This window comes from Callionymus lyra, chromosome 1, assembly GCF_982586985.1.
Source record: "Callionymus lyra chromosome 1, fCalLyr1.hap1.1, whole genome shotgun sequence".
Lineage (NCBI taxonomy): Eukaryota > Metazoa > Chordata > Actinopteri > Syngnathiformes > Callionymidae > Callionymus > Callionymus lyra.
The window spans coordinates 42468932-42495482 of record NC_141818.1 but is presented as its reverse complement, the minus strand read 5'-3'; the positions used below and the strand labels follow the sequence as shown (position 1 = coordinate 42495482).

The 26551-nt window shown below is 40.7% G+C and overlaps 1 protein-coding gene across 2 annotated transcripts; it reads left to right on the top strand.

Annotated features, from left to right (window-relative positions):
- Positions 1–611: 611 nt before the first annotated feature.
- On the top strand, positions 612–26102 carry mxi1 (max interactor 1, dimerization protein). Of its 2 annotated transcripts, none has more exons than XM_087808327.1 (6): positions 612–952; positions 3229–3331; positions 6312–6341; positions 18950–19064; positions 21206–21392; positions 23480–26102. In XM_087808327.1, exons 1-6 carry the CDS (start codon positions 724–726, stop codon positions 23641–23643), a joined length of 828 nt encoding a protein of 275 aa, XP_087664453.1. In that variant the 5' UTR covers positions 612–723; the 3' UTR covers positions 23644–26102. The 2 variants fall into 2 exon arrangements, with proteins under 2 accessions (XP_087664453.1, XP_087664454.1); XM_087808328.1 differs by lacking the exon at positions 612–952 and adding an exon at positions 2634–3061.
- Positions 26103–26551: the final 449 nt, after the last annotated feature.

Here is a 26551-nt window from a genome sequence, read left to right as displayed (position 1 = left end):
TCCGCCCACTGAAAACACTTTGTTGTTCTGGAGATGAAATCTTGTTGACAATAACTACACCCACTCTGCTGTGATTGGTCAAGCACGGAGGTTTCGTTGTATAAACAAAGCGGGGCGTGATTACAGCCGGAGGAGGAGTGAAGCCATTATTGCGTCATAATGGACTCTCGTAACCTCTCGTTCGCTCGGATTTCAGAGCAACTTTATGAAGTAATAAGTGTAAAACATGGTCATGAAGAGGGAGTTACTGTGTCTTGGAGAGGAAGACGTTTTAAACATGTGCATGAGTCAGGAGTTTTTCACATATAAGTTAAAAATAAAAAACCTCAATTTGCTTCCCATATACGACGTTTAGAAAATGATTGAGATTGAAAACAAAAATGCAGTTTAGCCTTTTTATCCGTTTTAAATTATCTAAATGAATGATCATTTAAAAATAAATGTCTAATACCAGTGATAATAAATCACTGTAAGACGTTGTTATTTTAGGTCACTGTTATGACATAACGCTGAAGGGCGGGCGCTAGGACCGGGCGGAGCCGCTCGGGAGGGGGCGGGCTCTGGTCCTCTGCTGCTCCACCATCGGCTGACATTGGTCACATCTTCTCGCATCACACGCTCGCGGCCAGAAAAAAAAAAAGCCACCAGGAGCTCGTTGACAAGAGCAGGAACTGGTCTCGGTCTCCTCTGGTTCCCAGCAGCACAACAAAGTCCAGCAAAAAGATGTCCAAAAGTGAGCAGCAGACGCGCGCGAAGACGGAGGAGTTCTTCTTCGACTCGGACGCGTCTCTCCTGGACCCGAACGACTTGGACATGTCGACCTGTTCCCTCGATGACGTCTTCGGCTCCGACGACAACTCGCACATCAAGTCTCTCAACACTTTTCTGACGAACGTTCAAGTTCTGCTGGAGGCTGCCAGGTTCCTGGAGGTCGCCGACAGGAAGGGCGGAAGTGAGTTGTTTCTCTGCTGCGTTTCACGTCTTTTTTTTAGCTTTTTTTATTTACTTTTGTTTTGCTTTTATATCAACGATCTGAGGGAACAAAAAAAAGCGACGAGTTCGCTCAACTTAGCAGCAACATGAGCGCATCTTTTTTTCCTCCCGGAGTCTGGCAACCCGACGGTCGCTGCCGGATCGGGTTCATCTGCAGTATTTGCAACTTGGGGCGTTCGTGCTGGGTTGCTGGTTCCACTCCCGGCTGATCGATGCGAGCACATTGCGGTGTCCTCCAACTCAGTTTTGTGATGATGTCATTGTTAGCCAGTGAGCAGAAAACTGTCTCCAGATCTGCTGCCTTCCCCGCAAAAATGTTGTCGTTTGTCGCAACAACTACATTTACATCAGCTTTAAAGATCATTAAACCCTTTTATTTGTATTATTGTGTCGACCAGTGATGATGTCATTGCACACAATCATCGTTTATCGTCGCATATCTTCGTGCAAAGTGTTCGTGTCGCGTCGAGAATCCCTCTCGTGTTGCCCTAAAAAAGGCATTTAAGCATCAGTTCAGTTTCCTCACAATGTTTGCTTCCTGCTGCTCCTGTGGGCGTGTCTCGCTGCCATCCACATGGCGCAGTCGCCCGATCCGATTGGTCGGATTTGGGCTCAACCCACGGTGTCTGTCAAAGCGGTACACCAATGAGGTGTCGGCTCGTGTGTGACGTCACATGTTGCTGGGTCTAGCTTCGGACGTGGATTCCGCCCCGCGGCACCGGTGGATTGTGGGAGTTGTAGGTTTTGACTCGTAAATCAGTTGAGAGGAATAACGACAGAAAACATGGTTTAAGATATATAAACTTTAAAATATGTTTGTTCATGGTCAAGTTATAACATTTAAATATTAGACATTTAAATAAAAATAAATTATCTTCATGTATTCACTCCCAATAAAAAAACGGAATTTCCATTAATTATTATATATATATTCTAATTTTGTAATAGTTTAAATAAACAAAACAATATATTGAATATATTTAAGGTAATAAAATGCTTCATTTTTTTATATACTTATATTATTTAGTCTTTTTTTTTAAGGTTCATTATTATTTAGTTGATATTTACGTGTATTATGTGTACTTACTTACTTATTATACACTTTTAGCTTTCAAGAAAGAACCAACTTAAAATTAAATCAAATTCGTTTTGTTGATAAAGTGTGTTGTGCTACTGTTGTCGTTATTATATATCTTTAATGTTTTTTATTTAGTATTGTGTTTATTTTATTTTACAATTGTAAACACATATTTATTATATTATCATATTTTTGGTTATTTAGTTTTAATCATTATTTTATTATTGTTTTTAAATTATTTTTAACATATGTCTCTGTAAATCTATGAATATGTTATGCTGTGACTACTCAAATGTCATATTTACTCAAAATCTGAGAAGATCAAACGTATATCAATCAATCAATCAATAGTAGTTTCACCAGTTGATTGACATCTACAAAATATAAATAATTTTACCGGAGGTATAACATCCAAAATGCAGTTACGACAAATATATATATATATATATTTCTCATCTTTTTCTAGTCACGGGATCAATGACTATGTTTCCCAGAATGCTTTGCGCCTGGGCCGGGCTCTCCCTCGCTAAGCCCCGCCCCTCAGCTGTGCTGCTAGGTAAACAAACAGCAGCGTAGAGGAGAGAGCGTCGAGGGCAGTCGATGGCCCGGCTTTTATATTATTTATATTCTTTTGTAACGCTTTGACATACATTTTTGCGTGAAACTCTAGTTACGTTTATTGTCATATTTCCCGCATTTTATTCCTCGACCATTCGCGGCAGCTGTCAATCACCGAGAGCTAGCTAAAACACGGATTTATTTTTTATTATTATTTTTTTAAAACGACGTCTGTTGATGTTTTTTTTTTCCCTTCAAATATATGTTCGTTTGCTCGCTTTGACAAACAACTGATGCTCGGATTACATCGCTGGTCGAAGCGACTGCTGTTAGCTGCTGATAGTTAAGCTAACGTTGACACCATGACTGCGGTTCAAGTCAACATCCAGCTGATCCTCGAAGCTGCGGAGTATCTCGAGAGGAGAGACCGAGGTGATGTGATGTCGAATATATTCATCGTTTCATCTTCGTCAAAATGTCTTTTTTTGTGTGTCGAGTATTGGTTTGGGAAAACGTCAAAAAACGATGACGACATCGCTTCAAATGATTACGTGTTGAAAAATCCTTGACGACATTTTATTTTTATTTCTCCTCTACAGAGTGTGAACACGGTTACGCTTCAACCTTTCCATCCGAGCAACACACAAGCTACCATCGGCAGAAGAAATTCCGGAATAAGAAATTCACCAATAACCACAATAGGTAAGAATGAATTTCCTTTTTCTGCTCATATATTCCATGTTGTTTTATGAACAACGATTCTGAAGCACTTCCTGTGAGACTGTAGGAATCGTTCATGTGAAAGAAACGTGTTTGACGGAGGTCCTCTGAGATCATGGGAGGATCCCACTGTTGAGTGAGTTTCCATCAGCCTCTTGTCAAAGTGCACCGCAGTGGACGAGGTCGGGGATCGAGGTCAAAGAGGAGTTTCCCTTAAATTTACCGGAAAACTCGTGTCATTATGAAACAAAAACACTTTTATATCAAAGCCATAACATGTCTTTTATGGACAGATAGTCATGTGTAAAGTTCAAACGGAGAAGGACACTGTCACACGGCGACTGTAAGATGAATTTATTATTTATGGTACTGAACATACAGATACATGACATTTTGTATTCCCTGGGTTATCTAGAGCTTGTCCTCATAAGCCGGGTTTCCATGACGGCCATAAATCCGTCCTTCGAACTATTCTTTTCTCAACATGAACGTAAAAGCAGGGCACGACCAGCTTGTTAGTCATCGTGTGGCGCCGCTGCTTTCTGCATGGCAACAGCGAGGGCCAGTTCAAACCAAGCCTGGCATGACATGAGTAGGAGTTCCCATTTAAAAATTCTACCGTGCGGCCAATTATACCGGAGGAACCATCGCCAGTCACAATTTCATATCAACCTAAATCCAGCATTTTCAGGTTGAAGCCTTTTCCTGGAGCTCCACAGAAACATGTTTCTAAACTAATGAGTTAACATCATCCATGTTTCACCTTCTACCTTCACATCCTCCACTTCCTTCCCTTCTTCCTGTCTGGCACCATCGTCTCACCATCTCTTTATTTAACGTCATCATGTCAAAAAAATTCTAAATAATATGCATAGTTCATGTATTTTTGATGTTTTTTATCCAGTTTGTGTGTTGGTGTCGTTGCATTCCAGCTGTCTGCGCCTCAGCGAGTGGAAGCTTTAAGTGATGAGCTTATCTGTCCTCACTAGCCTGCTCTTTAGCTCAGGGTTGCTTTATCTCAGTGACCCACTCTGTGTGTGCGTTCAGCAACATACACACATGCAAATACGCCGAAGAAAGCATCGTCGTGTGTGTGTGTGTGTGTGTGTGTGTGTGTGTGTGTGTGTGGCCCTGAGCCAGATTAGAATCTGGCATGCATTGTTGTTGCGCTGCAGACACGTGCATATATCTGATTTTAGATGAGAGAAATAGATGAAACGCTTTCAGAGAGTCTTCTATTCTCGATGAAAAAAACGCTCACAAACAATTCAGGTTCCGGGAGAGGATCCGTTCATTCAGATCACAGCTTGTGTTCCCCACAACAACAACTCTTTTTTTAAATGTATATTATGCTCATGCATAGATACATTTTTACATTTAAGAAACACAATCCATTAGGTTTGTGTGTATTGGCAGGAATTCAAGTTTTTTATTTTATTTTATTCTATTTTTTATACATGGCAGTAAAAGTCAACTTCTATAGGTAGAAAGGACATCAAAAAAATGGTCAATAAGACATAAAATAAACAATCTACAAGACTTATATTAAACAAAATAAAGGCACTTGATTCAGAAGTAGTGCAGTTTAGTGCAAAAAATAAGAATCCGGCGATAATATACGTATCACGATACAGGGGCAATGATACGATATATTGTGATACCGTAGGAATAAGAATATATTCCTTTGTGAGAATGGAATTGCAAGTGTCAGCAAAAAGAGGGATCTATATTTGTATTTACCAGAAAATGAATACAATCGAGGGAATATTTGAGGCTAACTGTCCATTTAAAAATCGGTACAATGTTGTTAAAAATTGCAATATTAAAGTGTATCAATATTTTATTACATCTTTAATCCACTAACATATAGTTAATTATTACAATTAAACAAACCAAATATTCAATTGTCAGTGAAACATAGTAAGTTAACCCTTGCTTCCGTGAGTGTGTTACCATCTACTAATATTACTTACATATTTGATGATTTCACTGACGTTTGTTTATAGCAGCCTCTCGACCTGGACTTAGTCCTTGTCATGTTCAATCAAGTCTCGAGCTACACTCCAGTTAACGGCCACTCTTGCATACTTAACCAGGCTGATTCATCCTAATGGAGACATATGGTGTTTTTATTGACATCAATTATTAACCTGAAATAAATTATTTCCCTCTCAAGCGTCGGACCGACTCGACGACACCCAGAGCAGCTACTCTGCGGCTTCTGTCTTAAACACCAGTCGCGGGTGATCTCTCGACGGAGCTGTGCTTACTTTAAGAATTTAAAATACAAGATACATTCAGTCGCCGTTTTTACATGAGGTGGGATCTTCTGCACTGTGGGTTATGAATTTTTGAATGGGTTTCCTATGGAAGAACATCGGTGCCATCAATTTACCGAGGGGTTGACTTTAACATTTTAAATCTAAAAAAAAATTCTATTCAATAATTGAATTAAATCATTTGTATATTAGAAAGTTGAATTAAGTTTGTTTTAGAATAATAATTGAATTAAAGGTGAGTGCATTGTTTACACATAGAGAATGATATTATAATTCCAATATTGAAAAAACAAATGTTCATTTAATCATTTTTAATTGATACCTAAAATGTTGGTATAATGGGGCCACCAGACGAAACCAAAACGGTACCAAGTTTCTTGATCCATGGATTCACAGGCAGGTCTGGGAATCGATCTTCAGGTCTTTTGTGGCACCGAAACATACTTTTGGTATCAATCCGTGATCAAAACCTGATGAACATCAGATTTGCACTGTAAGAAAACTTGAGATTTGTACTACATGTCTCTTCATCTCCTTTTTTGTTAGAATAGATCTCTGGTATTGAAATAAAGGTATCAGTTTAAGTGTCGATACCAAACATTTTTCGACCGTATCAGCCCTTAATCGTGGGCTTTAAATGATTATATGATGTATTTTTAATGATGATTTCTCTTTTCTTGCAGGTCTACACATAATGAGTTGGAGAAGAATAGGTGAGTGGCCGTTTTCTTTGTATAAGAACGTTGTTGCTTTTAAATAATGACATCAGGAGCCATATGACACAGTCACACTGATGTAGTCAAAACTTTTTTCTCTTTTGCAATTTTTTTTGTTTCGACGAAAAGCACACGACGACTTGTATTGGGTTTCATGACACGTCGACCTGCTCCTCACTCTCCTCACTGACTAGTAGAAACGACGGCAACAGTGGAGGATGAATCGTCCAGTGAGATAAAAATAGAGCTGATGCATCACTCCTCCAGCTGGTCAGCTCACTGTCCAGATTCCGGCTCCCATTTGCATTAACCTCGAGTTTGTTTTCATACAAACAAAAATCCGCTGCAGTTTATCACGGACCTCTGTGTGTTTGGTTTCATGTCAGAGTTCTGATTGTAATGAGACTAATGTGGCACAACCGTCCTGTTAAAGTCTAAATAAAATGGATTTGTGATAGAGTATCAGGGCGAGAGTATCCAAGTCCCTCCTCGTACTCCTGCCTCGGTCTAGAGTCCACCTCGAGAGGCTGCAGCAGAGAAGCTTTTTATGAGAACACACTGTCCTTTTGCTGCGCCGCTGTGATCATTTCACAAACAAGCCGTTCCTCATTTCTCGCTTCATTCTTCTTGTTTTCATATTAGCCCGGCGTTGGTTCTTTAATGGCTTTAGAGCAAAGAGTCATTTAAATGCCCATTAGCCAAACAAGGGGCTTACATTGAAATGTAATCCCATTTATTTAGACGTAAACGCGCTCAGATTCCTTGATAATCCAAATGTTTGCCAGTTAATCTAATTCTTTCAGTTGAAATTACAGAGCCGCGGTCGTGACAGACTCATGATGTGGTTCAGCAAAAGTTTTTTTTTTTCCCCCCCCGACTGTGGATGTTGATAAAAAACTTGTGATGTTTAACATGACCTGCAGCTTTCATGTGACGCTGCTCAGAAGCTTAAACACATGGCTTGTCCTGCCAACCATGCCAGTGAGCTGATGGAGCTGAAGAACCGTTTAAAATACATTGTTGCTGCTCAAACATTGCTGTTTCTTTTACACTGTTTTCTTTATAATACTCGCACAACTACATCAGGGTTTTAACAGAAGATACTCTGTGGTGAAAGCTCTTTTTAAAGGTGGATTAAAGTTTGGTACAGGTTTGACGTCATTGTTGCTGGACTGGTCAAGGTTGTCAATCAAATATCAAAAAATAATTGATACTAAAATGTAGTATCCGGACATGATACTCATTTACAAGAGTATCGATACCACAGCCACCCTTTTATTGTTATGAAGGAAAAGCATAGCCAAGAAAGGAAAACTTGGATAACAAGTTGATTAAGGTTTTATAATTTATAATTATATTTTATAATGAGTTGTTCTTCATTGTTACATGTTGTTACAGAGTTTGCTGCCAGTCTTTCTTTATCATTGTAGTCATGAAAATGGTATTGAGTTAAACATTTTTTTTGGTATTGAGATGAAAGTTTTTATTATCATGGCAACACTAAGACTGAGAACATTTGGTACCGGTGTTACCAACACCGCACTAGTTATTTCAAATGGTTGGATGGCCATCAATATTATTTATTGTTGAGATTTCTTCTTTCGATCAATACCACATTAGAAATAGGAAATATATGATTGATCGCCTGCAAAGTTATATTTTGATTTAAGGAGATAAATACACTCTCTTGGCTTCACATTCACATCTTAAAGGCCATGATGATCTTGAAGTGTCTTAACCTTGACCTGAAATGCCTTCTTATAATTGATGTATACAAATCAACTACATTCACAGTTTCTTGAGCTCATAACAAAGCCTTAAAGTTTGATCTATCCAAATATAATACCAGACAAAACAATCTTTATATTAAGTTTTAATTGACAATATAATCAGAATTTATCTTATTCTATTGAATGAAAAGGACACCTAAATGGAACACACGTATTCTTGCTATTTGAATTACATGCCTCCATGTTTTCTGCCTGTAAGAGCATCTCATTCCCAGGCTTGGCTGAAGGGCCTGAAACTGGGTCCGTTTGTTCTGACCAACGTGACGACTTGTAAGCCTTCCTTGGCTCAGAAAAGCAGCTTAAGGGACTTGATCTTTGGTCCAGTGAGCTCAGCTGGCGCGAGCACACGTGCTAACCCACTGCGCCGCCGCCGCCACCACCGGCTGCTAGTCTTTAATAGCTCAGCTGGCCTGGACTTACCAACGATGTTGTCACAGGACATCGAAAGTAATTGACTGACTTCGGGTTATAATCTGGCGGATAGATCCACACACACACACACCTGACTAAGGGATCTCTTCAGTGTCACGCGAGCCCGATTCAAACACGGTTACGGACCAGCGTTGTGTTCCAGCTGAAACCGTTTCGTGGAAAGACGGAAAAAAAGCGCGTCGTCCTCCGAGGTGTGTAAGTGAATTAACCTCCATTGATTAGTCCACTGACTTGATTGGCGGGTTTGACAATCTCATTGCCTCAGTCATGACGGGACGGAAAAATCCATCGGCCTAAAGAGAAGAGTGGAAGGTGGAAGTCGAGGCTGGACGTTCCATTGGGTAGACCGAAGATGCATAACTTTAAATCTCTTTTATTCTTATCCTGATTTAAAGGAGCTGGGGCTAAATTGTAACATCCTTTTAACAACAACGTTAGATTTTCCTGGTGAATATTTTAGGCACAAATGGATCGAGAGACTCTTACACAGACAAGAAATACCCAACAATATTTGTCATCACTTTATTTATTTTCTGTGACATCCAAAGTCACAACATTCAACCCAAAAATACTTATCCTGCAGTTGCTGCTACTGATGGAGAGTTTGACCGTGAGGATTGCCGAACGATGTTGGAACAAAGTCGTTTGGATTTTTTGTTTTTACAAATGATCGGCCTGAAATAAAGGATGACCACGACTATGGAAAGACGGTGTAATATTTGTCCGGCAAGCTCAAATGTACTTCACAAACATTTTCTCGTCGCGCAGCACATTATCGTGTAAACAACAACTTCAAAGGCGTCCAAAAGATAGTGCGTAACCATCTTTTGTGATGATGAAAACTGCTGATTATGCTGGAAGAGTTCAGTGTAGTCCTTGTTTTTGTACAATGTTATGTTTCATTTTGGCTACTTAAGGTTTATGGGACAAGGTTGCAGTAACATCCTGTTCCAGGATGGAATGTACGCCTCACTCTTTAGTGCACTCCGTCCACCTCATGTCGCTCCCGATGAAGCATCCCAGCCTTGAACCCACGGGGTCAGTTGAACCCACGTCCATGTTGATCCACGTTGATGCCTTATCTTCTATCAGGAGCTGCGAAGGAGACACGGCGACGGGAAGGAAGGAAGTGGAGTTGTGAAAGATGCAAGACTCAATTAGGCTAAATCCGACCATGGCTTCTATTTTTAGTCGTACAGCTGGAGGGACGAGGGAAACACTGCTGTGTTCTGACCAGTCATAGGTTAGCTCTCCTCCAATCACAGCCCAGAGATGAACAAGCAGTGAGAGGCTCTCGTCATTGTTATTCCTCATCACAACGAAACATGATCGGCAATTTACGTCGATGACTCCTGGGTCACGATTCAGAATCTCTTACATTTTGTTACCGTTTTTGTCGGCCTGTGTGTCGTATATATCCGGACACATGCGTGCACAGTGTGACATTTGGATTACACGCTAAGCCCTCGTTCTCTAGAGCAAATATTAAAACCGGTCGACAGCTTTTAAGAGAAGGCGGAAGCGGCAACACACACTCGACGGAAGCCACATCTGTCGGGCTCTTTTTGGCCGGTCGGGTTTTAATCTGATGTGGTGGTTCTCTGAGGGACAAGAGTCTGTCGGTATCAAGTGCGGGAATCACAGGCTCTGAATTTGAGCCTCATTTGAGTATGTGTTATTGCACACATGTGAACATGCTGAATCTAGAAGTCAGTGTGCACGTGTGAACTCATCCATGTGTCAGTGATGGTCGCTGCCTTTAGCTACAGATAACCTTGCATTTGTAGACGAGTCTCTCTTTTTCTTTTTTCTTTTTTTTTCTTTTCGTCAGATCCCCACGTCTGTACAGCCTCGTCCTTCACCAACGCCTTGCACTTTACCTCTATAAGTAGCTTTAGCACATTAGCATGACAACAACCTGAGTCTGTCTGGTACATGTTTTATGATGTTTTTGTTCATTGGCAATTCAGGATTTTTCTTTCGACATCTTTAAGTCTTTCGTGAGTCATTTTTATTAAGTATTTCTGCAAAAACGCATCACTCGTTTTCTGTGTTCCTCCAGTTCCCCCCCGAGCAAAATATCACACCATGTAGACCCGCTGCTGTGAGAAGTCAGGGGCGCAAACCTGGTGGGTTTGTGTTGGGTTACGGCACAATCAATAGCTTTATTTAAGAATATGAAAAGATACATTTGTGCAAGCGGTGCATCCTCCTGAAGTTTAATTTGTGCATGGCGTGCACAATCGCTGTCCCAGGAGCTTTATGTCGTGGCCAGATGCAACTTCTTTTCCATGCGTTTGCAAAAGTTACCCTTTTCCCGTCTCTATTAAATCCACATTATTATTGTTATCAGACTACTGGAGCGTTTTGAGAGCTTCATCTCCTCTCTGGCCTCAAAGCATCATGGGAATCTTCAGGGAAATGTTTTAGTTACTGATAGAACTGTAGAATACATCTTCATAGTCCGAGATGAAAATGATGCCAGTTTTAGTTTCTTCACATGTAGAGGTTTGAGGAAAGTTGCTCAAAAGACTGGAGGTCCTTTCACGATGGCTCTGCTTCGTGGCCACAGATCGTTTCTAGGCAGATTCCACTGACGGATCACCCCCTCTTCTCCTCCCCCACAATACATCTCACCCTCTCAGTCAGACTCTGTGCGTCCATCCCATCTGTTCCTATTTCATAAAGGAGATAAGGGAACCGTTGGTTAGAAAGCAAGTTCAGTGGATGTAAAAACAGGAGTCGTTCTAATCTTGTCTGTGCGAGTGTGTGTGGGCGGACAAGATGACGCTCGATACAAACCTCTCTTAACTATTTATCCGTGGCACAGAACCTTCCCTCCATTGATACTTTAAACATCCAGCCGTGACTGTTCCAGAAGTGACTCCCGTTGACTCTCGACTCTGTTTAAAAAGCCTATTCACGTGTGACCCAGTGTCACCTGAGCCCTGCTGGACACATGATTTAGAGACAGAGAACCCCTAAAAGAACAAGAAGAACCTCGCTCAGCGATTCATAAAACAATAATGCATCGTTTCAGCATGTGGTGGTTCTAGTGTGTAAGAACTGTTGTCGCTTTATACAATGAAAAACTAAATAAAACACACTTGCTTGTCATGTATAGTTGCAATTTTCTGGGTCTTTCAAGTAAAAGTTCTATGTAACATCTGAACTAACTTGTTTCTGAAGTTAAAGAACATTGCTCAAAACATTACTAGAGTTTAAATGCATTATGGGATAGAAAATAATGTATTTGATGATTTTGAGTATTTATTATCTTATCATATTTTATTTTTATCATAGTACATTTAGATTGTTTCGATTCCAATAAAGAATTAAATAATTTGATATTTTATTTACATTTTATTAGCAAACCCTAGGCATTTGTTCTTGGTGTTGCGAATAAACCTCCGCAATCATTATCACGTCCTGCGCAGCCAGTGGAATGATGTAATCCTTCAAGAAGATGACTGGGGATGAGAGGATACAGTCGGCTCCAGCTGCTTTTAAAGCTACCGTTTGGACATAATTTGGCTTTAAGTTCTTTCAATTCAACCAAGAGATGCCATTAAAAATGAACGTCCCCTTAAAATATGAGGTGAATGTATCGTATGGAATCGTAGTGTGAGATGAGTGTATCGCTACAGCCCTAGTCTACACAAAACTTGTGACAGTGCTCACACACAATACACACATAGAAACTTGAAACTCCCTTAATGTGGCGTGTAAAAATCAATGAAGGTGTGTTTGACGCTGTGAAACCCTCTGTTGGTTCTCGGTTCTATATGTGGAACTTCTAACAGGTTTCTTTATTGATTTACTTCTAAAAGGCTGATAAAACCTGTACCCGTTAGTTTGCCTAAATATACTCATAGAACCTGAGTTATATCCAGGTAACTACAAAACACATTTATAGTGAATATATATTCCAGAGGGCCACGTATGTATCGGACATTAATTTCAAGTTTATTTTATACATTTTAATCATTATCATATTTTAAAAAATGAATTCCTTTGAGGGTAATTCTCCTTTTTTGTTTATTTATGTTTCTAAATGTCTTCATTACTTTGGACATTTGGCTTCCCGGGCTTTATCCTCCTCTCTGGAAATATATTGTCCCACCTCTGACTTAAACCTTAAAAGTATGTAATTGTTCGTCAAGTGTGATTAAATGATTGACAACCAAACAATGGACTCATTTATGCCGCCGAGCCTTGTGGGAGTCGAGTGTACGGGCGGCCATGTGGTCTGTGTTCAATCCCTCTCCATGTATTTTGTATGTCACCATCTGCAGCGTGTGTTCCTCGGCCACATGTTCAACACTAGCTGACGGTGACTTGTTCGCACTCGACACCGCGATGTTAAGCAAACGCAGAGAACACTCGTTTTTCTCAATAGAAAACCCGTATTTAAACGATCGACTCCACCACGAGATGATGCCACGATGATTCAATGTAGTTTAACCCATGGTAACCGAGGCACAGTGGTACAAAATACTGCTTTCATGTCTGACCTCGGTGTGAAACATCATTTCTGGCATCTTTGAAGTTCGCTCTCGTACGAAGAGTTCTCGTCGTCCTCCCGGACACATGACGGTGACGATCCACAACTTGGACTGACATCACTGATGTGTCATTAGTGTAATAACTGGGTGAAGGGTCAGGTTCCCTCTCTGTGTTTTAGAAGTAGGTCAGTGTGTATGTGAGGGTGGGTCGGGGAGTTGGGGGGGTTGCTGAAAAGACGGGTATCGACTGGTGCACGGGCTGAAAATCGCTTCCTCTTGAGAGACGGTCCAGTAATTATGTCAGACATGGTGGCCTGAGAAGTTATCTATTATTGATAGATTCACAAGTTTCAAACTAGGCCAGCCTTTTCTCTCGCTCTTCATCGCTCCGGCGTCAGCAAACACTTTATGGACTCGTGCAGAAAATATCGTTGCATCATCATCATCGCTCATACAAAGCATCTCCTGTTCAACTTCATTTTTGTATTAATGACTTTATTGTCCAGCTCTGGGCTCTTAAGATAAGCTGAGTTCTACATCAGTGTTCATCGTCATGTACCTAGTACTAGTATTATAGTCGAGACTGACTCGGCTAAGATCCAAGAGACGTGCTAGTCAAGACTAATGTTGTGTCTCAAATAGCACACTTCTCTAAGTGCAATGCTTTTTTGAACCATATGGCAGACACTTGACAGATTTTAAAGCTGATGTTTGGACATATTTTGGTTTGAAAACAAATGAAAGCAGTTACGACTTCATCAAGAGTCATGTGGTCTGTAAATACTACAACACCAGAGTCAAGTACTGGACAATACTACACATAAATCCAAGTTACTTCAGTATCACAACACCAGAGTCAAGTACTGGACAATACTACACATATATACTTGTTACTACACTATCACAACACCAGAGTCAAGTACTGGACAATACTACACATATATACTTGTTACTACACTATCACAACACCACAGTCAAGTACTAGACAATACTACACATATAAATTCTTGTTCCTACACTATCCCTATATAGACATATATATATATATATATATATATATTTATGTAGTCATACATTATTTGACTATACTGTTCTTACAATGTTTTGAAGAACATCTACCCCCTCTTGCACCTGATGACAGTAGATAATATTAATAATGTAGAGAGCTACTTCCAATAATAACAATGGATAAAACTTACAACACAATAATCTCTGGTCACCGTGGTTTATATGATTTCATTTGTGGTTATTCTCTGGATACAAAGACATACGAGCACAATATGTTAGCCCAGATACAAGCAAAAGTTTGGCCGGATGATTCAAGCATGAGTGGGTTGTGAGGCGCTATAAAAAAAAGATGTATGTTTGATGTGTGTGGGCGAGAAGTGGGCAGATCCGCCATACCATGGAAAAAAAACCACCACCGGCTCTGTTTATATAGTGAAGTCGGATGATCTCGGTTTTTAAAATCATCTTGTTTGTCATCAGTATTGTATTTGAATGGACACAAGTCTGTTTGCACAGAGGAAAACAAATATTGTGAGAGAAAATGCAAAGGCAGGAGGACGAGGATCGGCAGGAGGGTGAGGTTCAGTGACCTGTGGATCGCTGGCGTCTTCATCACAGGTCGAAGCCAAAAGAAAGAGCTGCTGCCTCCGTTCCATCTGTGGCATGAAAACAAGCCTTAAACAAATTCACGATCCAACCGTATTCTTGAGTCGAGTGAGCGTCAGTGTAGCGAACATGCGATGGTAGCACTTTAGATAACCTTTATCTTCAACATGAACGTACAAGGAGTGTTTAAAGCTGACGGTCAGGCTGCCCCAGGATGTTACAAACATGTGATCATGTCATGCTGTTATTGAAGCTGTCGTGTGGCAGCATTGAAGCAAATATCATAAGCTTGTGGAATATGCAGCTAGTTTTTCATGTTTTTGATGCTTATCGTTCTCTATAAGGAATAACAGTTGCAGTATTTAATTTCTAAGATCTTAAAAAGTTACTATATATATACCTGAGTTACCAAGGTTTAACTGCTCTTTAATTACTCTTAGTTTAAATTATTACAGTGCTAAAATATTATAACGGTTCCAAACTAGTTTTGTAGTGTCATTATTACACATACAATGAATGATATTGATGCTTAACTAGTGGAACAACTAGTGAAGACATGTGTCTCATGAGTTTAGGGGTGTCCAAGCTTTTTTTTAGAGGAGGGGCCACATTTGATTTGAGGCCTAAATGGTAATAGTGACTTCTTCGAGTTATCTCATCATGATGTCATCCAGTTCACACAAAAATGTAAAAACGTCTTCATGGATAGACTTGAGAAATGTTTCAGGGATTAGCATGGACAGTTAGCCTTTATAGTTAGCATGTATACTTAGCATGGATAGTTAGCATGGACAGTTGGCATGGACAGTTGGTATGGACAATTAGCATGGACAGTTAGCATGTATAGTTAATATGGACAGTTAGCATGGACAGTTAGCATGGACAGTTGGCATGGACAGTTGGCATGGACAATTAGCATGGACAGTTAGCATGTATAGTTAATATGGGCAGTTAGCATGGACAGTTAGCATGGGCAGTTGGCATGGACAGTTGGCATGGACAGTTAGCATGGACAGTTTGCATGGACAGTTGGCATGGACAATTAGCATGGACAATTAGCATGGACAGTTAGCATGGACAGTTGGCATTGACAGTTGGCATGGACAATTAGCATGGACAGTTAGCATGTATAGTTAATATGGGCAGTTAGCATGGACAGTTAGCATGGGCAGTTGGCATGGACAGTTGGTATGGACAGTTGGTATGGACGGTTGGTATGGATAGTTAGTGTGGACAGTTAGTGTGGACAGTTGGTATGGACAGTTGGTATGGACGGTTGGTATGGATAGTTAGTGTGGACAGTTAGTGTGGACATTTAGCATCTTTACCTTCTGGTGTTTTTCGTTGACTGACATTTAAAAATATTTATTTTTACAATGTTTTAGAGTCTCCGGTTGGATAATATATTTCATAAATGGTACCGAGGGCGGCACTCTGGACATTCCTGCTGTAGTTCTTTATGTAAGTAGTTCTTGTCTCTTGTTCGAGCGTTGAAAGGAAGCAGCCTCAGGTATTTATAGTCACGAGCCTCCTATTGTAAGCTCCGAACGACTTTAGGTCCATGCCATAAACAAACCCTTCCAGGGAGAACAGCCTATGTAAGAGTTTCTGACCCTCGACCTCGTGGTGAGATGGTTCATGTCCGAGCCTGACCTCCTCTCACACCTTGGAGCCTCCTCTGTCGTCGCGTTTAAAGAGCTAAAAATAACACGTGAAGTTTCACTTTCGCTTCCAGCAGCTCAGCGTCACACAAAAGCAAACACTCTCAGTCACGGTGACTCGTGTTCTGGACGATCTCCCTCCCTGCTGGTCCTGGAAGGGATTCTCTGACCTCGCTGGTTATCAAGAGTAGCTGCTCCAGTCGTCTCCTGGTTGAAGATAAAGAGTTTTGAGTCAACATGATGGTCCCGAACATTCAGTTCTCTCCAGCAACCTGTGGTTCGACTCACCATTGAGCAGCTTCTCTAAAGTCCTGGTGAGTTGGACACTCTGGCTGAGGTGCACTTGTGTGTCAGAGGAGTCACTGGAGTCCTTATCGTGGTGTTGGACATCGTAGACAGATAGAAAGACTCGTCGTCTCCGGCTCTTATCAGCTTGCGAGGGAGAGCGGCAGACATGTTGTCGGTGCTAAAAACTGTCTTTTTTAATCAAAGATCAGGCATCAGGAGCTCAATGAAAACATAGCTGTGAACACAAATGTAGAAAAGTATTACTCCCAGAAACTAGAAGTATTGATAAATGCACACAAATGTTTATTTTTTAATTTAATTAGGTTGCATACAAAACATAATCCCCAAGCAAAAGCATTCATACTAGGGCTGCACGATTTTGGAAATAAATACAATATTCCATTTTGGTGTCTTGAATTGCAATATCGATATTATTGCGATATTTCTTTCTTTCACTTTAAAATGTAGCCGCGCGCAGGTGCGAGTACTGTAGTGGAGGTCCGGGGGGTTTAGAGAAGGAAAACGATGCGATATTTCCCTTTCGTATATTTCCACACTTCGGTGTCGACATGAGAAAAATATCACTTATAACGCTCAGTCTTGCGGGACTTGCATCGATTTCCTGTGAAACTGAGCGACATCAGAGAGGAGCCGCCGGCGCGTCGTGATATCACCAAATCAATAATAAATCCACCTCCTTGTACACGCACACGTAACACTTTATAAATGACCTGACGCTAACAACTTAGCTCGTTAGCATACGACGAAGACGGACATGTTTATATTTGTTTGGAAGTTCACAATCTTATAAGAAAACAACTTAGACGAGATGAAAAGTTCTTACAATATGTTGCTTTAACAAAGGAGGTTGAAAGAGACGAGTGACTGGATCACTAGTGTTTGAGTAGATCATAAGTATTACTTCCGTGGATATACTGAGCCGCGCTAAGTCAGCGCGCTGGCAAGACGTGTCGCCATAGCAACCAACCTAGCAAGCTGCGCCGCACAGTTCACAAACAGACGGAGACGTAAACAACAACGAGACATAGAAGTACAAATTTTACAGAACGTGACACTGATTGGTCAAAGTGCAATTTTAAGAATACTTGATTTATACAATAAAAAATGTTAAATTATCGCACGTTTGTTCGATATGCATATCGCACGTGGCAATGTCGCGATATCGACATTTTTTCGATATATCGTGCCGCATTAATTCATACATTGAAATATATTTAGTAATAAAATTAAAAGACATGTTTTATCCTGTAGAATTATTTGTCATTTTTAAACAATAATAGTTTTAAATAATAATAGAATATATTTCCATTCAACCACTACAAGCAAAAGCTCCTTGTTTATTTTGGGGGTTACTCTCTTGAAAACCCCAACAGTAAAGTAGTGACTAAAGATAGATTTGTAGTGAATCAACGAGGCTCTAAATACAGTTTATCATTGACCTGTGATGTTGTGTATTTCTCTAGGAGGAGGAAGCTCCTCTTGAAGCTCCTGCATGTCTTGATGATTATTAAACTACATTCCTCTGTTCAATAATTAAAGGCAACATTAATTATGTCTCGACCTACTTTAGTGAGGAAGGCCTAACCTCAGTCGTGAGTGTGTGTGTGTGTGTGTGTGTGTGCGCGAGGTCTTCAGCCGATACCATCTTGTGTGCGTTGACGCTCACACGAGGCAGACACAACTCAGACGCACAAAGACGACTTCTCTCAGAGACGCCGCGGACGGACGAGCGAACAGATAACCATCGTGTTTGGTCGCCAGAATGTTTGCGTCTCTCAAGCGGCTCCAGATAAAAATCACGGCGACTCCCACTTAAGAGGAGTCGCTTTCATACTGGAGGCTGGAATGAAGACGTTATCTGCATCGTCCATGAGCTGCACCTCCCACACACAGACACACACACACACACACACACACACACACACACACACACACACACACACACACACACACACACACACACACACACACACCCGCACTTGTGCGGCGTCGAAGGTTCTGCTTCCTCAGAGCCTCGGCACTGACCCGTCCTCGGGCTGAACTTGTTAATGGAGGTCTGATTGTGTTACGCCGTCATTATCTCTCTTTACCTCTGGAGCCATTAGCAGATGAACCTCAGGCTCCAGGACTGAGACGTCCATGATGGACTCGCCAGGAAACACCATTACACCTTTTTTTTTTTTTCCCCTCCTGCTCCCCCGAGTGCCCACGAGCAAACGTCCTCTTGACTGCATACACACATGTGGATCATCAACCTGTTTTTAAATTCATGTGTGTGTGTGTGTGTTGTGCAGGCGAGCTCACCTGCGGCTGTGTCTGGAGCGGTTGAAGACCCTGATACCTCTGGGACCCGACTGCAGTCGCCACACCACCCTGGGCCTCCTCAACAAAGCCAAAGCACATATAAAGGTGAGAAAACAAAGAGTCATTACGCGAGAAAACAAATAGTCATTACTATTGTAACAATCGACCTGATCACCGGTCGATCCTCGTTGGTAAACACCCGCATGACTTCTGTCGTGTGTAAAAACTATACATTTCAAACCATAACAAATGTACATTAAAGTTAAATTATTGCTGAACATTCATCAAAAATGTACTTTTTTTTAAACAAATACAGTATTCTTTCAATACCACGTAACACAACAGAGACACAAAACCTTGATGATGGAGGTCAACGTGTGAACATAGAGGATTAAAGAAAAAGAAATAAAGCAACCCTTGACCAAATAAATCCAAATTCCTTTAAGAAACCTGTTGTTGTTCTTCACCTGCAGCTCTTGAACTTCTGTCTGGACACGACTCTGTGTCTCCACCTTATCTCAGCTTTATCGTCTCTGTCTCTGAGTCTCAGTCTCTGAGTCTCAGTCTCTGAGTCTCTGTCTCTGAGTCTCAGTCTCTGAGTCTCTGTCTCTGAGTCTCAGTCTCTGAGTCTCAGTCTCTGAGTCTCAGTCTCTGAGTCTCAGTCTCTGAGTCTCAGTATCTGAGTCTCAGTATCTGAGTCTCTGTCTCTGAGTCTCAGTCTCTGAGTCTCTGTCTCTGAGTCTCAGTCTCTGAGTCTCAGTCTCTGAGTCTCAGTATCTGAGTCTCAGTATCTGAGTCTCAGTCTCTGAGTCTCAGTCTCTGAGTCTCAGTATCTGAGTCTCAGTATCTGAGTCTCAGTATCTGAGTCTCTGTCTCTGAGTCTCAGTCTCTGAGTCTCTGTCTCTGAGTCTCAGTATCTGAGTCTCTGTATCTGAGTCTCAGTCTCTGAGTCTCAGTCTCTGAGTCTCTGTCTCTGAGTCTCTGTCTCTGAGTCTCAGTCTCTGAGTGTCTGTCTCTGAGTCTCTGTCTCTGAGTCTCTGTCTCTGAGTCTCTGTCTCTGAGTCTCTGTCTCTGAGTCTCAGTATCTGAGTCTCTGTCTCTGAGTCCCTGTCTCTGAGTCTCTGTCTCTGAGTCTCTGTCTCTGAGTCTCTGTCTCTGAGTCTCAGTCTCTGAGTCTCAGTCTCTGAGTCTCAGTATCTGAGTCTCTGTCTCTGAGTCTCTGTCTCTGAGTCTCTGTCTCTGAGTCTCAGTCTCTGAGTCTCTGTCTCTGAGTCTCAGTATCTGAGTCTCTGTCTCTGAGTCTCTGTCTCTGAGTCTCTGTCTCTGAGTCTCAGTCTCTGAGTCTCTGTCTCTGAGTCTCAGTCTCTGAGTCTCTGTCTCTTAAATCAAATCAAATAACTAAAAAAAACACTAGAGAAATACCATCAAAACACAAAAATGTGATATTGGAATAATGCAAAAATACAACTTTGAAAAAAACAAAATACAAACATGATCAAATAAAATAAATATATATAATATAGGAAAAAAACAACTTTAAAAAAATTACAAAATACAAACATAATAAAATAGAAAAAATAGAATTAAAAAAACGAAAACTACAGAAATAAAATCTGTCATAATAATTTTCTTTAGTATCTTGTCAGAATACCAAAAGATAATATTGGAAAAATTGAAAAGGATATTTTTGGAAAAATAAAACTGAAAATAATAAAACTAAAATAGAATCCAGAGAAAAAGAAAATCAGGACAAAAGCAGAAATAAAACATTGACAAAATATCTTATCTTAAAAAGATATAAAAAAAGATACAAAAATGATCATGACCACATAAAACAATGCCAAAAACAAAAATACAATTTTTGACCAAATAAACAAAAATAGGATCTTGACAAAACAAAAATATAATCTCACAAATGTACAAATAAAATTCAATATAGCAAAGATACGTTACAAATCCTAGATAAAAAAAAAAGTATTACCAGAAACAAATGTGACACAAAAGAGTGTGTAACGATCGTGGCTCTTCTGCAAGAATATTCTGGGTTTTTCTTCGACACGCTTTTGTTCGTCAAAGCTTCAGCACGTTAACTTCCAGAGTAAGTCATGAGGAAGCCGGTGTTGGATCTCACACAATGAGAGCGAGAAGTGCTTGAATAAACGTGTGATTATCCGAGGATCGGATGATTCCGGCTTGTCTTCGCCGAGCCAGTAATTTAACATGAAGCTTTTTGTCTCGCTGGTCAGAAACTTGAAGAGGCGGACAGGAAGAGTCAGCACCAGCTGGAGTCTCTGGAGCGCGAGCAGAGGCACCTCCAGCGCCAACTGGAGCTGCTGGGCGGCGCCATCCCCAGCTGCCTGGCTGAGGGCGAGAGGATACGCATGGACAGCGTGGGGTCCACTCTCTGCTCCGACCGCTCCGACTCCGACCAAGGTGAGTCCGACAACCATTAACAGTGTTTTTACTAGATCGTGTTTTTTTATTAGACTTGATTATAAAGATGCTCGTCATCATATATATTTATTTTATTTTATTTTGTATTTTTGTATTGTTTTATTTCAATCACATTTTATTAATATGATAGATTTTTATTTTTCATACAAAAAGTGTATAAAATAATTCAATTTATTTTATTTACAAATAACACATTTACAGCAAAAAAATATCGATACACTTAAATATCACAATGTCTTTTATCGTTATTAAGACTGCACTTTATCGTCTTTCTTTTATTTAACAATTTATTGTATTTCATTTTTCATCTACTTTTCATAAGTAATTTGTATTTATTTATTTATTTTTAAATAAAGATTGTGTTATCAAATAGAATCCTTTGATTTTGATTAGATTTTTTGCAATTAACATGCAAATATTCACTGTGTTTGTTAGTTCATATTTGTGAAGTAATTAAACTTCCGATGACGTGATGGCAGTCGTCATTATATCCACTGAAGCTTAAGGAAAAAATTTAAATCCTGCGAGATCCCGTCAATGACTGAGGATGAGAGGATACAGTGACTCCAGCAGCTTTTTAAGCTGATATTTGGACTTGACTCTGGTGTTGTGATAGTGTAGTAACAAGGATATATCTGTAGTATTGTCCAGTACTTGACTCTGGTGTTGTGATAGTGTAGTAACAAGAATATATGTGTAGTATTGTCCAGTACTTGACTCTGGTGTTGTGATAGTGTAGTAACAAGAATATATGTGTAGTATTGTCCAGTACTTGACTCTGGTGTTGTGATAGTGTAGTAACAAGAATATATGTGTAGTATTGTCCAGTACTTGACTCTGGTGTTGTGATAGTGTAGTAACAAGAATATATGTGTAGTATTGTCCAGTACTTGACTCTGGTGTTGTGATAGTGTAGGAACAACAACATATGTGTAGTATTGTCGAGTACTTGACTCTGGTGTTGTGATAGTGTAGTAACAAGAATATATGTGTAGTATTGTCGAGTACTTGACTCTGGTGTTGTGATAGTGTAGTAACAAGAATATATGTGTAGTATTGTCCAGTACTTGACTCTGGTGTTGTGATAGTGTAGGAACAACAACATATGTGTAGTATTGTCGAGTACTTGACTCTGGTGTTGTGATAGTGTAGTAACAAGGATATATGTGTAGTATTGCCCAGTACTTGACTCTAGTGTTGTGATAGTGTAGTAACAAGGATATATGTGTAGTATTGTCAAGTACTTGACTATGGTGTTGTGATAGTGTAGTAACAAGAATATATGTGTAGTATTGCCCAGTACTTGACTCTAGTGTTGTGATAGTGTAGTAACAAGGATATATGTGCAGTATTGTCCAGTACTTGACTCTAGTGTTGTGATAGTGTAGTAACAAGGATATATGTGTAGTATTGTCAAGTACTTGACTATGGTGTTGTGATAGTGTAGTAACAAGAATATATGTGTAGTATTGCCCAGTACTTGACTCTAGTGTTGTGATAGTGTAGTAACAAGGATATATGTGCAGTAATTCCAGTACTTGACTCTGGCGTTGTGATAGTGTAGTAACAAGTATATATGTGTAGTATTGTCGAGTACTTGAGTCTGGTGTTGTGATAGTGTAGTAACAAGGATATATGTGTAGTATTGTCGTGTACTTGACTCTGGTGTTGTGATCGTTTAGTAACAAGAACATATGTGTAGTATTGTCGAGTACTTGAGTGTGGTGTTGTGATAGTTTAGTAACAAGTATATATGTGTAGTATTGTCCAGTACTTGACTCTGGTGTTGTAGAAAAGACCACATGACTCTTGACGAAGGTATTACTGCTTTCGTTTGTTTCTGATAAATAAATATGTCCAAACATCAGCTTTAAAAGCCGCTGGACTCACTGTATCCTCTCGTCCTCAGTCATCGCCAGGATTTCATTGTTTTTAGGTAACAACTGCTGCCATCTAGAGGCAAGAGGTTTAATTTTAACACAAAAAAAAAGCTGTAAATACTGCCAAATGTTAATCGAAAAAATGGATCCAGTGATGCTGAAAACGGTTCTTCTGGTCTCCCGCAGAAGAGATTGAGGTGGACGTGGAAAGCACCGAGTTCTCCCATGGAGAGCTGGACAGTGCGAGCACGGCCAGCACCAGCGACCTGGACGACCACAGCAGCCTGCAGAGCATGGCCAGCGACGAGGGTTACTCCTCCTGCAGCGTCAAACTTGCCTTCTCCTCCTAAAGCCCCGCCCCCTCCACCAGAGCTCCACCCCTCCTCGCCCTCACGGCGGTGCTACACCCCCCGACGCGTGGTCATCACTCCAGACCCTCGACCCCCCCCCCTCGTCCCGAACTTCCATCGCCCCGGGGTGCTTCACCGTGAGGACGAACAGAAGCACATCGGCGCCCCCTCCTGACTCAAAAAGGTGGGACACTCACTTTTGGTGCTATAGTGACAAGAAGATCTGACCCGGGATCAGCACAAGGGGGGGGGGGGGGGGGGCGCAAACATTCCTGCTGACGGTGGCGACGCGTCTTTTCCACGTGGAGCAGCTACGACGAGCACCGACTTCACAGCTTTGAAAAGAAAAAAAAAAACCAGCGAAGTCGACGTGGAGCATCGACGACTTCTCCAGCAGTAACAAGCAATAACTCTTTCTGTCTCAGTGGTTTCTCCCCCGCGTCGACCCCCCCCCCCCCCTCACCCCGTGACCGTCCAGGAAATAGATATTTTGTAAATACAGACGAGGACGCGCGAGAAGGTAGAGCTCTCGACTAGACCTCTTGTTGCTGTTGTGTTTGTGAGAACGAATCCTCTCGTGGCATGAACTCTCAGAGGAGAAACTTTCTATTTATTGTCATTTCTTCTTTTTCCTTAAAGTGAAAAGGGAGTTCAGGTGAGATCGGCGGAAGGGGAAAGTCTGAGGTCAGGGAAAAGAGAAAAACGGGTCGTATGATGTCAACCCCCCCCCCCCCCCCCCCCCCCAAACCCCCCCACAGGCATTAAGGAATATTGCACTTCGACCACTCGTCCTCCTCCTCATCCTGACGCGTGTGAAAGAAAAAAACATCATTATTTATTCCTTCAGCACCAACCAGGGCAACGTTAACTTATTTTTGTCTTGTTTGAAACTATGTTGATCCTTTGAGCTCGTGTCGTCTCCAGGGAGGGTGAAAGATGTAGCCTTTTTGTCCCCCCGCCCTCCATCTTAATGTTCTACGGACACTTGAAATGTAATCGGCCCCGACGCTGCTCCTAGTGCTGAGCCTCGTGTGTGTGTGTGTATGTGTGTGTGTGTGTGTGTGTGTGTGGAGTCGACCCCGCGACCTTTACATGAGAAGCTGCCTATGCAAGTGTGTCAGTGTCGTCGAGTATTAATCATTTTTTAATTATTTAATGACATTTTTATTGAAATCACGTTTCATTATTATTGAAGGTTGAATTTTCTATAAATAGAATTTAAAAGAAAAACATTTTAAAAACGATTAATTTTCTTTTTACACATAGAGTTTGATATTAAAATTCCAATTATTAAAATAATTAATGTTCTTATTTCAATATTCTTCAATTCCAAGCCTTTTAAATTCAACGTTCAAATGTTGACCAGACTCTACCAATAGAGCACCGAGCTACTCGATCGAAGTCATCCAGTGATGGTGGCATTTTTACATTGAATTAAATAGAAATATTAAATAAAGAGTTATTTAATTATCGTAATTAGAATATCAAACTCTTAACGTTATAAAAATTAATTCATTTTCAAATTCAATTATTTGAAGAAACTGATTCAACCTTCCAACGTAAAAATGATCAATACAATTATTTTAAAATGATTTTTTATCTATAAATTTCAACCGTAAAATATTCTGGTGGCACTGATTTACTTCCATAGTTTCCTCCACGTGTCTTTTGTTTCTTTTCATTTAAAAACCACCTGCAACCATTCGAGTGTTTCCTCGCGGATCCGAACTCGTCTGAATGTAACAAAAGTTGCACTTTTAAATGTAAAACTAGAACCAAGTGGTGGCAGCTCCTCCGTCCAGTAGGGGGCGACGTAGCGGGGTCTTCTCAAGGCCTCTGGGTCAAACTTTACTGATGAATAATGAGCCGGCTGCTACAAAAAAAAAAAAAAAAGGGGTCTAGAAAGTCCTGCTTTAGGAGGACCGTAGTCTTTATTAGACTTGTTGTGTTGTAGTCGACAAAATGTGTCTTACTGGTGCGACCGGTTCCTCCGCTCCGGCGCCGGACCAGGAAACTAGTCGGTCCGAGGTCCACGCGACCCTCGAAGGTTCACCTCCGCTCGTGTCGCTCGTAGAGAACAAAACGATTCAGGGTCGATGTTTTCCCAGATTTATGTCGACGTCACGTTTTGGCTTCTCTGCTGGTGAACATCTGCAGGAGCCGGCGCTCGGATGTCGGAGGCAGCCATCTTGTGACGTCCACCATATTTATATTTTTCCATGAGCCGATAATCACCGTTTTACCTCCGTGTTTTCAGACCGACGTGGGCGAGTGTTTGGTTCAGGATGTTCAGGAAAAAAAAAAAAGGCAAACGTTGTTTTATTCTGTTGAACAAAAAAAAAAAAAACCCTCCCGCCCCCTTGTGGCCATCCTTTGTAAAACATGCACTCTGACCAAGACTCGATGTGTAAAGATGAAGATGCAATACAATAAAAACACAAAGATTTTCAAACCTCAAAGTGTCTTTTCTTTCAATTAATTTACTGTGGACGAGAAATATAGCAAAGCACTCTTTTTATAGACCGCTAGAGGGCGCTCTCCACACACAAAAAATAATTGACTTTCTAACTGAGAGCGCCACCTAGTGAAAAAAAAAATACAACTATTAATATTGAGCTCATCTTTAACTCAGTTTCATACTTTATAATATATATTTTAAAATGTTTGTTTTTTTAAGTTAAGTGCAGTTAGTCTATTGCTCTTAGGTCTAAAAACTTAAAATAATGTTTTGAAGTTGACAAACGCTGCGCAGGTTTGAACCACCAGAGGGCGCCAACATTCAACATATCAGAAAGATGACTTGATCTGGGGCCTCATGTACTGAGAGGTTCGTTCAGCTTCTACTAAACAGTGGCGGGGCCCCGTCAGGGCCAGTAAGGCCTTCTCTGCTGGCCTGAACATTATCAGA

Bases quoted from the DNA above. Each gene is read 5' to 3' on its own strand.
- mxi1 (XM_087808327.1), top strand. From the start codon at position 724: ATGTCCAAAAGTGAGCAGCAGACGCGCGCGAAGACGGAGGAGTTCTTC. The intron at 953-3,228 runs GTGAGTTGTTTC...TCTCCTCTACAG, and splicing joins CGCCGACAGGAAGGGCGGAA to AGTGTGAACACGGTTACGCT. The intron at 19,065-21,205 runs GTGAGAAAACAA...CTCGCTGGTCAG, and splicing joins AAGCCAAAGCACATATAAAG to AAACTTGAAGAGGCGGACAG.